General features: G+C 38.1%; 1 protein-coding gene across 1 annotated transcript in view; it reads left to right on the forward strand.

Moving 5' to 3' along the window:
- The window catches only part of ACSS1 (acyl-CoA synthetase short chain family member 1), a 1,456,620-nt gene that overhangs the window by 999,182 nt on the left and 443,923 nt on the right, over positions 1-13,515 (forward strand). Inside the window, exon 8 of the mRNA XM_044057731.1 lies at positions 2,441-2,533. Coding sequence (XP_043913666.1) covers positions 2,441-2,533 — 93 coding nt within the window. The remainder of the gene's footprint in view (positions 1-2,440; positions 2,534-13,515) is intronic.

Raw genomic sequence — 13,515 nt, forward strand, 5'->3', positions numbered from 1 at the left:
GGCCTTGCTCAGTCTAATTATGATGGCTGCCAAAAAAGTAATTACTAGAAAATGGAAATCAAAATCTAAACCAACTTTACTAGAAGAAGCAAAGATAGTAACAGAGATAAAACAACTTTAACTGGGATCTTTAGAAAAGGGTAGGAGCAAATTACATTATAAAAAATGGGAATTGTGGGATCAATACATGCAGAGAAGGAGTGAGGTTTAAAAGAAGGCAAGATTTGAATGAGTTAGGTAATGGTTGACTGACAATGACTGGATATATTATAAGTGATGTATGATGTTTTCAGCTACAGGTATGTCAGTGTGGTTTGTAATGTATAATGCTTGCAACTGAGATTCTGTTAGTATGGTTTATTTTCATTTATATAAATGTAAGATTGCCTATGTCATACATGATAATTTAATAAAGATGTTTCTTGTTTAAAAAAAAAAGTTATACCACAGAATTTCAAGAGAAACTACAAATATAGTCTATTCCTCAAGCATCACCACATCAGATTGACCCGACTGTACAGGAAGGGTCTGAAACACCAATTATACAAGGGTCAAACACAGCCTTTCACTTCAGGCAGGGACTACAAGTGTCCTAATACACAGAGTGTGAAGCATACATTCATACCTTTATAGATTCAAAGTCTACATACTAACTAGCCAGTCTTAACATCTAAATGCTAGTTTATTTTTAATGTATCCAAAGCACACCTTTTCATATTTCAGCTCTGCAACCTCAACAAAGGGTACAAATGTCAGCAGTGCCACTGGCTGGACATCTCCACTGTTGAAACATTCCAGGAATTTGGTCTGTTACTGTTGTACTGCAGCAGTGCTGCTAAGCTAGTGAGGAAGGGTAAATCAGAGCAGTTCTCAGTCAAAACTAAGAGAATGAAGATGTGAGACCACTGCTGTACAGTTAAGGCACCAGAAGAAACAGTACTGCTCCAAGATGTATCAAATATTTTGATGCAGGATTTTGCACATCTCAGAAAAAAAACAAACTAATTAAAACAACACACTGGTGGAATCCAAAATTAAAAGCTCTACAACAAAAGAAAAAATGTTATAGCAAAAAGTAGGAAGTGTAACACCAAAAAAGATAACTCTCTCATAAAATTGAATAGACAACTAAGAGGACTACGTACATCCAACAAAGTAAATTTTGAGGTAAAGAAGCATCCTAGGCCAAGGACGAACATAAGGCCTTCTTTAGCTATATCTGAAACCTCAAAGGCAGCACACAACAGTGTGTCTAACCATTGGTAAATGAAACAACATTTACAGAAAATGTTTTAGCTGATAATATCAGCTCTAACTATACCCCTCGCTCCCACCCCCATCCGCCCACCCAAAAATGCTATTGAACACAATCCCTGCAACTATCAACAGGGAACAGGTCTTAGGTGTGCTCTCTAAGGCCAAGAATACAGCTTTGATGGGCCCCAATAATATCTCATGATGCCTCCCTAAATAGCCTGAAATATGACTTATCAGGGCCAGAAGTGGCACATGCAACAATGTAATGTCTGCAAAGCTTCCTCATATAAAGAATGCAGGGCGTAAACGCAATGTCCTACGTAGATTGCCTCAAAGCCCTTCCTCTATATTTTGTTGTACCTGGTCAGGTACATACCGAAGGGGGCATTATCATCAATGATCGGTCAGATGAGGGCTGAATACAGTGGCACAATGACTTCCCTGGACCTAGAAGCTATGCCCTTTCATATAAGTTGAGTGACATAGAATGATTTTCTTACTGGCTTAGACACATGTTGGTCGAAAATCAGGTTACTACCTAAAGAGTCTCCAAATCACTGATTACTGTTTCTACTTTTTTGGGTTTTTTTATCGATGAGGTGTTTTTTCTGGGTGGCCAGCTTCCCAAAATGTGCTATTATATATTTCTTTCACCGAGTTTTAAGCCATGGCTTTGGCACCAGTTATTTGTCTGTGTTAGATCTTCCTGTAAGATGTTAGTATCTTGTGGAGTTTGTATGATTGCACCTAGTTTACAATCATCTACAAACTTGGTGAACCAGAGGCCCTTGACATTAAGCTTGACATGGACCCAGAACAGAGTCCTGGGGAACCCCACCCATTACAGGCCTCTTTGACGAGGTGGTATCTCCATTCCTAACTTCCTGGGTCCTGTCTGTGAGCCAGCTGGTGCCATACTGAAAATTACAAGACCAACATTAGTACAAAATCCAGCTGAAAAAAGAGAACATAATGTGAGTAAACCTAGATTTTATCATTTATTTTTACAGCAACCTCTCCTTGAAGGTCTTCTGTTAAAGTATGTACCTTTCATAAATGTATTTTACTAGCTATTCTGAATTTGTCCAAGCCTCTTCTCAATGACAAAAAGTTGAGTTAGTTTTCTGTAGAAGGCTGTAAAGTAAAATTTTTGTACTTATATTTTTCTTTGTGTTTGTCTTAGTGGGAGAACCAATCCACCATGAAGCCTGGGAGTGGTACTATGGCGTAGTAGGAGATGGCAAGTGTACTGTATTAGATACTTGGTGGCAAACAGGTATGTACTTCTGTAACATAATTATACAAACGTATGTATAGAAAGTAAGACCTTTCTACTCTGTTAGTGCAGTAAACAGAGACTGATACATTTAGGGTGATATTGCATTAAAGTGGTACCAGTAGGTCTCAGGTTTACTGATGCTAGTTTTGTGTCTGCACAAAGGTGCATTTGACAAATAAGCAGAGTCTTCGGAGGACAGTGACAGTAAAATTATTTGATCACATTCACTTGTTCTTTAGTGTCACTCAAATACTTTAACATGATCTGTTACCGCTCATGGTATCGTTTTAGATTTAGAGAATAGATTGCAATACTAGTCTTAAAATAACTTTCATCATCAGACAGTTGCATTGTTTCCTTGTTTTTGATGTCCAGATCTGGAATTAAAATGCAGTGATCACTGCACTTCATCAGCGGTCTGCTGCCCATTTATATCGCTACCTGAGTGTTATACATCTAGGGGAAGCAATTTCTGTAGACACATAAGTAAACTGAAGACACTTATTTTGTGTGGTCAGTGAGGTAAAAATGCAAGAACTCTCACAAAGTATACACTAAGTTATTTAGGACTCGAGACTGAAGCAAACAACATGGAACAGACTTATTTCCTGTATTTCCACTCTAGTTTTATTATATATTCATAGGTAGCCTGTTGATCTGTCAGGATCTTACAAAGCCTAGTCTTTCATTCCCATGGTAGTTTTAAGCCCTTATATTTTACATGCAAATAACCCAGAGATGGGTCAAATAAGAATATGTTGGGGCATTTACATGTTTCCCGTTTCCATGTGGGACAGGAGTGCTAAACCTGCTTACTATGCATTACTTTTTTATTTTTTATATTACTATTACTTGCATGCATGCAGACAAAAACTGTATTACACTTTTAATGCATTTAGTACTGATGCCATGGCATTCACTGATGTCTCTGTATTATCAGAGTTGGCAGGATTTGCCACCCAGTGCGTCAGAATGCATTTTTGTAGCATAATGCATTGTATAATATAGCATAAAAACTCATCTGTTCACAAGTCTATCTGTATTTATAATGTCAGATAAAAACATTTCCAGCTGTACATTATAGAAATCCGATGATCAGTACCACATGCAACAATCTCTTGATAACTTAGCTTTTTAGAGAATGCGTGTAAATAAGACCAACTCATTTTTGTTCATGTTGCAGAAATGCATTGCACTGCTGCTTCTGTCTTTCTCTCTCTCTCTCCATAGCATTGTTGGTAATGCCATTGGAGACTTTAAAAGTTTCATGATACTGTCACTACCACTAGTAACATTAGTTTCAGAACATTATTAGGGCCAAATGAGTTTAAGAAAGAAATGCTGGCAAGAACTTTGGAAGGATCACATATAAGGAAAGAACATGTGATGTGTTATTTTGACTAGAAATACCTACACAACAGGAAGTTCAAAGTTCTGTATGCTGTGCTTACCACAATAATAATCTAAAAGCAGCAGTTATTCTCTTCATTTCTAATTAGACCATGGAACAAGACCGAGATAGATGTGCTTCAGTATGAAGAGAGTATATATGTGACCTGTGTCAGCTGCTATCTGAAACTTCCAGATGTTGTGAAGTTAATTGATGCTGTAAGTACAACTGCCATCAGTTTACCTAAGACAAACTTCTTAAGACACGGTATTTTAGATGTGGATGCATCAGATAACAACACATATGCCAACATGGAGTTCAAGTGTTGTTTTGTAATAGTTTGAGTTTCAACATGTTGTCCGTTAGTCAAGCTAAGAAAGCAATAGATACTATAAAGTATTTAGTGAAGATGTATTAGTGTTGACAGTGACTGTTAGATTCATACATAGCATTATTGAAATGTAGGCATACTCCAGTGCAAGATGCCAATCCCAGCTATGCACAGTCTGTTTTTTAACACTTTATTAACAGCTCATTAAGTTAAAGAACATGAAACAACAAAACAAAATATACCACTCTTGTAGCCAATAATCCTACGACCAAAATGTTGAATCCAAAGTTTATTGTGTGAGAACACACAGTATAAAAGTCACAAAGGCAGAGTAAAAAAACACTCGAAGTAAAAAATAGTCAAGTGCTTTCGTCATAAGACTTCATCAGAACAATGGAAAATGTAGTTCACCACTTATATATACTTGCACTGATTCCCATTAATAGCAGTAAAAAAGTTCTTAAAGTGAGAATACCTGTTTAACATAAAACTTGTAACTATCATACTAGCAATTCAACTTTCTAATACTAGCAAATCCAGTTTAGTAAACAGAACATTTATCGCAAAAAGTTATATTATAAACCAACAAAATGTTTAAAAGAATATTTTTTTAAAAAAAATATTCAAAACCTTAACCAGAAAAAATTAAAGTTTGGATGCCCTGTACTTTAATTCAGGTCTTATACTAATATGATCATTAATTCCTGGGGCTGCAGTGGCATTCAGTCTAAACTGCCATCTCGTTTCGTCTCTAAGCAGTTTATTAGTCCAGTCACCCCCCCTAATGTCTTTGCTGACTACCTCTAAAATACCAAAAAGAAAAGAGTGATCGGGATTCATTTTAACAAGTTTAAATAATGCATTGTTTTCATCTTTCTTTGTAATACTGTATAAGTGCTCTTAAATTCTCCTGTTCAACTTCCTTTCGGTCTTCCCTACGTAGAAATAACCACAAACTTGACATATAGCAAGGTACACCAAACCAGTTGTTAAGCATGTACCTGCCCCAAATTTAACTTCAGTATTGTGGGGTCCCAAATGGACCATAGGGGTAACTACTCTATATTTACAGTAGTCACAGGCCCCACATTTTGTTGTCCCTTTTGTATTTCCTTTTTTAACTGGAACATGTTTTCAAATAAACTTTTTAGGTTTCTATTAATCCTGTATGTAAAAGTAGGTTCCCTCCCTATAACAGTCAAAAGTTCCTGGTTCCCTTTAAACATGGCCCAGTTATTTTTAATAATATTCATAACTCCAAATGAAGTTTCCCCATGCGTTAACACCATGGAGTGTGAAAAGTCCCTACCGTACCCTTGGACTTGGTCAACAATGACCTCAGTCACACCAAGTAATGGTTTGAATCTTAAACCCCATTCACTAATAACTTGATCACTGATACTGTTTACAAATTCCAATGGGTATCCCCTAGCTCTAAACATATTAATCAAACATTCAATTTCAGATTTTGCCAGGCCGAGGTTGGAGCACATTCTAACGGCTCGGACCCTTTACAATATTTCTTTTCACAAAAAGAGGGTGACTACTTGTGAATTCTAAATAATCATTTGAAAACATCAGTTTTATATACACGCAAGATTGAAAACAGTTAGAACTAACATCTTCACTCAATTTGACTTCCAAATAGTTGATGTGAGAATTCCCACTGTTACCAGTAAATTTGAAGTATTCACAAATCCCATTCAGGAAATTTAAGAATTTTATATGTATCTCAAATCCCTTCCATAAAATAAAAAGGTCATCCAAAAACCTAAGGTATGTTAACCAAGATTCTTTGTAGGGGGTGTTCAAAACATAAGTTGTTTCCCAACGGTACATAAGATTGGCAAAAAGTGGTGCACAGCTGCTACCCATCGCCACCTTTGAACTGTCGGAAAAACTCCCCACCAAAATTAAAAAAGTTATTTTTTAAAACCACCTCCTTGAGTTCCATAATGAAATTAACCATGGTGTTACTCAGGTTGTTTTTTTCAACCAAAACTTCGTGAAAAATTCAAGTCCCTTGTCGTATGGAATTGATGTGAATAGGTCGACCACATCAATAGTAGAAAAGCTAACTTCCTTGTTGTAATATTCTTTCTTAATCCTCCTCAAAAAGTCCCAATAATCAATTAGTATGTAATCAATAGGGACTAAGGCTTTTCTAACTGTTCAGTCGACAAACACCCCCAAGGGGTATGTTATACTATTCTGACAAGAGATAATTAGCTGGTATGGGGGTTCCAAGATATCCTTATGGGTCTTCAGAATCCCAAAGGCTATGGGAATAGTAGGGTGGTCAATGTTCAAGAAATTAAAGATTTCTTCATTGATCGCTCCTTGAAACAGGGAATCCTCTAATAACAATTTGATTTTTCTGTATGAGATATTAATTTAATTTCTAGAAACACACTCATACTTGGTTTCATCTTGTAACATAGAAAAAATCCTATTATTGTAGCCTTCAGTATTAACTATGACCATGCCCCCCACCTCTGTCCGGCTTCATGAACCTTAAATTATAGTCACTTCTTATCCCAGCCATTAATTGTTTCTCAGTCTTGGTTATGTTGAATGATTTTAATTTATGTTTTTGTAGGGTCTGAAAAATCTCATGTGAACAAACCTTTTCAAATGTACTAAGGAGGGGATGTAGTGGTGGGTTATAACAACTTCTCTTCCTAATGTTTAGTTTCCCCCTTTGACCGTCCCCAGGGTGGTCTTTGTACAAAAACTTTAAGCTCATCTTTCTTACAAAATTTTTTAATTCTGTTGGAGTATTACTTACATTCTCCTTAGTAGAGGGAACAAATTTTATACCCTTCATCAAGAAATGGAAAAGATCTTTATTTATCTCAATTCCTGCTTAACTGAAGATGTTAAACCCCTTATATATATGTAACAGTCCATCATGTTTAACTGTAATTTCCTCGTTGGTCCCAAGCCTTAAATCACTAGGGTTACCCAAGACTAGTGGTAACTGTTCTTCCTCCAAGTGGGTTGGTTCCTGAAGCTGTTCCTCATTCCCCCTCCCGTTGGTCCTAAAAAAGCATTGTTGTCACCCCTGTAATTGTTTTTATTTTGTAATCTTTCCGACCTCCTCGGGGGGGGGGTACTCTGATTCACAAGTATTTTCACTGACACCTTGTCTAGCACCAGGTACTGACCTGTTGTTAACACCCTCCTTGTTCTGGTGACTTTTCCTAGCTTCTTCCCCTTCGGTGTACGCTTTTGGGAGTGGGTATGCTAAATTATTTTTATACTCATACTTGTCCCTCAACAATTTCTTTTTCTTTCTTTCAATGTTTGCCCCTACATCATTTTCAACCTTGTCAAAAATGCTGTTATATCTGTGGGTATATTTAACAAAACTAGCATCATTCAAAATACAGTTATTATGAACATCAATCTCTTTCAATAGTTTGTCGATCCTTTTATTGTTGATTTTTAAAATAAAGTCCATTAACTCAATTCCGTGCCTATCGAACATCTGTAAAAGTTCATCACACTCTGGTTGCCCTTTTTTATTCCATTAGGGAACCTAAAAACACGCATTCCCTTCGGTACCCGATTCTTTGCAATACACTCTTTTAAATAGGCGTTGTCACATTGTAAACCCTGTACTTTGTGTAATTTATGTTCTAGTGTGACTAACCTTGAGTCTGTACTGTCCAGTTCAACAGCCGAGTCATTCCTGAAGAAAGTGTGGTCGTTCTTTACCCAATCCTTGAATCGGTCATGTGTATGTGTGAGTCCTTGGCTCACTACCCTGGTTGTAGCCAAATTAACATTTGCCAACGTTTCTGTCAGGTTTTCAGAACACCGAGAGCCTTGGTTAGCTTTACAGCTAACCGGAAGTAAAACCTCCCTCATATCTCTTTGAAAGCACGCATTCGCTCCTTCAGAACACGGAAGTGAGGGGTTCTGGAGCTTAAGAACTGCTACTTGAAGTTCTGATACTTTGTCAGGTTTAGAATTAATTGCAGCATACTGTCACCAGTGTCTTCCCCTTGCTGCCCACAGGGAAAAGGTAGAGAGTCTAATTCGTCTTAGAATACCGGAGACAATCCGTTCCCTTCCATATTGAAGATGCAGAGGTCTAGGAGGCTACAACACACCCAAATAGTAACTCAAAAAATAAAGAATGGTGTTGGAGTGGTAAACGCCACCAATAAAAGAAAATATACTACTCTTGTAGCCAATAATCCTATGACAAAAATGTTGAATCCAACGTTTATTGTGTGAGAACACACAGTACAAAAGTCACAAAGGCACTGTAAAAAAACACTTGAGGTAAAAAATGGTCAAGCGCTTTCGTCATAACACTTCATCAGAACAATGGAAAATGTAGTTCACCACTTATATATACTTGCACTGATTCCCATTAATAGCAGTAAAAAAGTTCTTAAAGTGAAACAACAATATGAACAATAACCAAAAAAACAAAATAAGTTAACAAAATCCATTGGTGACAGGTGATTAACGGGAACCTTCTAAATCAAGTATAGGAAAAAAAACATACAACTGGAAATATAATTTTATACACTATGTATAACAGAAAAAAGTAAAGAATAACTAACAGATAATGAGGGTTCATATTGAATTGTCGACAGCTTAGGTTGTTGAATGCTTAATCATCGAGGCCTAAGCGTCAAAAGCTTACAATAGCGAATGGCCACATCATCAAATTCTTTCCTTGGGAAATAATTTGCGTGGGGATTTGCCCTTTCCCCAGTGCAGAGCAATCTCAGAGTAGGTATATTTAGTTGGGGGGGTGGGGGTGTGTGTTTGTTTATTTTGTTTACAGACGGACACCTGAACTCCCAGAGTTTCTTTATATCCTTCAAAAGCAGGCCTGGAAGACCAAATCAGTGTTGCTAAATCCAGTATTTGAAACCATGAGTAAACAGATGCTTTTATCCTCTTTTTAGATGAGGAAACATGATAGAATAGCTACTACAGGCCTTAATGTTGTCTGTGTGCTGCAGACCGGTGGGGGTGGGGGGGGGGCTTAGAACATATAGTGGAAAGGGAAAGGGGACCCACAGAACTATATAAGACAAAGTGAGAGGCAATTCACCATGCATCTCAATTGCAGAAATTGCCAAAATGAAATACTGGGCAAATCCCAAGTTGTTTGGAGACCTTCAAAGGAATGTAAAGTTCACTACCAATTAACATATGTAGTCAGATCTGAAAGGCATTGCATTCCTTTGTTGCTTTGTGCCGAGTCAACTATAGGAGAATTTTTGAGAAAAAAAGTGGGGATTACCCCAGTTAGGTATTGCAGACCTCCAAATATCTCACCAAGACAAAGTTTTAGATGGAGATTTAAGGACTAAATGAGTTTGTTTAATGGAATGAGATGCTACTCAGATGTTTGAGAAGAGATTTTGCATACTGACTTAAAAGCAAAGATGTACTAGAGTGCAAAATATTCCCTTCAGTCGGCCCACTTGGAGCGAGCATCATGCTCTAAAGAAAAAGGTAAGATAACATAAATGCCTCAGAATACAGACCCACGTCAGTAATTCCCAGATCTGATAGATGGAAAGGTGTGCTCCTAATGTCCTGATTGACTGTTTTCCTCTTCCCATCCTATGTAAAGGAATCCAGTAAATTTCTAATTTTTTGTAAATGTTGGTGGACCTTGGGGTGAGATATGCCTGAAGACATAAAAAAGTAGTGGAGAAATAAATGTTTCAGTAGCAGCTATGCTGCCCAACAATGGTATATGCAAATAGCACCGTGAATGTACCCCTAGAAAGGCTTTGTCCCAAATATCTTTAAGGTTTACTTGAAGAACTGTATTTATATCAGGATGCAGTCTGATAAAAGGCTATCATGGGAAGGGCATAATCCAGTTATAGTGGGAAATAATTCCAGCTGATTTGAGGGAATAGGCCAATGAATGAACAGGAAAAAGCTTAGATTTAAATACATTCTCTTTGAGCCATAAACATCACCAAACATATGCAACAGTTCAGAAAATACAAGGGATATCCACAAGAAGATTGCTGGTGAGAACTATGCAGTTATCAGCAAACAGCAGAAGAATTGTCTCGATTCCATTGAGAGACCAACTCTTGAGTTTGGAATGTTTATTTAACAGAATGTTTAGGGGCTTGATGGCTAATAAGAAAAGAGTTAAGGAGAGAGGGCAGCCTTGAAGGGTGCCTTTGTAGAGAAAGAAGGGGTCAGAAAGAAAGCCACTGGTGAGTATTCCAGCTTTAGGGGAATAATAGAGTGCCTTAACTGACTTAATGAATTCATGTGGGAACCTCATGTGGCTTGTATTACTACTCAGATGATAGTCCTGTTTGGGAGAGTCAAAAGCCTTTTCAGAATCAATAAACAAGTACCAAGAATGGTTCAGGGACTTTTCAAGATCTTGAAAGTACAACAAAAGGGTCCATAGATGGCCTTCACTACTTCTTTTTTTAATAAAGCCAGCCTACATATCTAAAATAAGCTAAGGCAACAGAGTCTCAAATCTTATGGTAGGATCATAGCATAGAGCTCGATATCCACATTAAGGAGCCAGGTGTAAGAAGTACTGTAATAGTAGAGATGGAAGATGACTTATTAATAGACTGGGAGTACTGAAATCATACAAACGAGATTAGTTAGTCTTGGGACAAGGAGATCTTTATGGACAATATAAAGCTCTGTGTTAAGCCCATCAGACCGTTGGGCTTTACTTCTGCCTACCTCTGAGATAACTCTACAAGCTAGCTATACGGTGTCTATTGGACAAATTGTGGAAGCAGTATAGACAGTAAAGTATTTAATGAAGAAGTAATAACTGATAGTGAACTTTGACTGTTAAGATTCTCACTTACTGTAATTAAATGTAAGAATATTCCAATATGTGGCATTGATGTGTCACTTTCTCTGTACCTACGGTCATAAACCAAAAACAAAGATTTCTACATCTACATTACGTTAACTCCTGAAAAACCACAATTACATTCAGGTGAGACAGAAAGGATTCTGCCATAATAAGCATCCTAGACTTCATTCTGAACCCATAGAAGAAGAACATTTGAGAAATTAGTAGAGTTCAATTAAGAAAACCATCGGCAGTTGGTTTAAAGAAAATTAATTTTGAAACTGCATATGTCAAGGGGCACAGAAAAAGAGAAGAAATCTGTTTAATATAAATATGCATCAGAGAAAGCGCTGAAGTACTTAAAGAAGTGTCCAAAGATATATCCAAAGAGGGACCCCAAGAGATATTTGCTGAGGCTGTTGCAAAAAGAGAACATCTGTTTGAACTTACAAGAGTCAACTAAGGATGACATCCTGAATACAGCATCATTAGCTACTTAAACCACAAATTTTCTGTTGTTCTCAAAATTTGGAAAAATATTTTCAAATCCAGCTGGATATACTGAGAGTTAATGAAATGAAGTGCAATTATATATCTCTCCACACAGCAAATTATTTGGGGCAAGATTCACAAAGATAGTCACTATCACTTAGAGGTGGTAAGCAGTACAAACCAACAGCCAAAATCCTATGCAGTTCACAAAACTTCCTGTACCACTGAGAATACATGCATACACTACTGCATACCTGGAATACCTCAGCTATGGAGTAGGCATGCAAATGAAGACCTGCATCTTCCAAATTGTGGAGTAGTGTGTGTAGGTATTTTAGGTGTTTCTGTGTTACAGATGTGGACCTACCTTATCTGCTGTAGTACCCAGTGTCCCTATAAATGTGGTATGCTACTCAGCATAACTTAGCTGAACAATAACATCAGCTACAAATGAAGGGAAATGGCATGCATGATCCTGAAGTTTTATTAAAGTGCTGCAAATACACAGCCCATAGCAGTTCAGTCTGCACAAAAGCACAGTGTTACAACTTCATACTCTCTCCTCCAGCACAGTGAAGACATTGACTTCCCGCCAACAGGAGTGAAACTAGCAATGGATCCCTCCATTTAGATAATATGCAAAATAACCCTGCGCTGCAGGTGTGGCCGCAGAGGCTGAGATGTTTATGAATCAACCCCAGGGTTGAAAAAGTATGCCTGACCAGTGTATAAAACTAAAGGGGCTAAAAACATTTCCACGGCCTGTATATTGCTATCCATATCCATAAAACAGAGCTTCCAGTTCCTCAGTTTTATATTATTGTTTATTTAGTCTCTTTCCACATATCCTTAGCTGCCATAACATCATCATCATCATCTTTCGGCTTTTCCCATTAGGGGTCGTCACAGCGGATCATCTCTTTTCATTTCTTCCTATCCTCTGCATCTTGCTCTGTCACACCAACCACCTGCATGTCCTCTCTCACCACGTCCATAAACCTTATCTTAGGCCTTCCTCTTTTCCTCTTACCTGGCAGCTCCATCCTTAGCATCTTTTTCCCAATATACCCATCATCCCTCCTCAGCACATGTCCAAACCAACGCAATCTTATCTCTCTTGCTTTGTCTCCAAACTATCTAACATGACCTGACCCTCTAATAAACTGATTCCTAATCCTATCCATCCTAGTCACACCGAGTGCAAATCTTAACATCTTTAACTCTGCCACATCCAGCTCTGACTCCTGCCTTTTTGTCAATGCCACTGTCTCCAACCCATATAACATAGCTGGTCTCACTACTGTCTTGTAGACCTTCCCTTTCACTCTTACTGGTACCCGTCTGTCACAAATCACTCCTGACACTCTTCTCCACCCATTCCACCCTGCCTGTACTCTCTTCCTCACCTCTCTTCCACATTCACCATTACTCTGAACTGTTGATCCCAAGTACTTAAACTCATCCACCTTTACGAACTCTACTCCCTGCATCCTCACCATTCCTCTACCCTCCCTCTCATTTACACACATATATTCTGTCTGAGCCCTGCTGACCTTCATTCCTCTGCTCTCTAGAGCATATCTCCACCTCCCCAGAGTCTCCTCAACCTGATTCCTACTCTCACTACAGATCACAATGTCATCTGCAAACATCATAGTCCACGGGGCCTCCTGTCTGATCTCATCTGTCAAGCTGTCCATCACCACTGCAAATAAGAAAGGACTCAGAGCTGATCCTTGATGTAATCCCACCTCCACCTTAAACGTTTCTGCCACTCCCACTGCAAATAAGCAAGGACTCAGAGCTGATCCTTGATGTAATCCCACCTCCACCTTAAACGGATCTGTCACTCCCACTGCAGTCCTCATCACTGTCACACTACCCTCGTACATATCCTGTACCATTCTTACATACTTCTCTGCCACTCCCGACTT

The sequence above is a fragment of the Protopterus annectens genome, chromosome 1.part2 (genome assembly GCF_019279795.1).
Source record: "Protopterus annectens isolate FY-2018-M chromosome 1.part2, PAN1.0, whole genome shotgun sequence".
Lineage (NCBI taxonomy): Eukaryota > Metazoa > Chordata > Ceratodontiformes > Protopteridae > Protopterus > Protopterus annectens.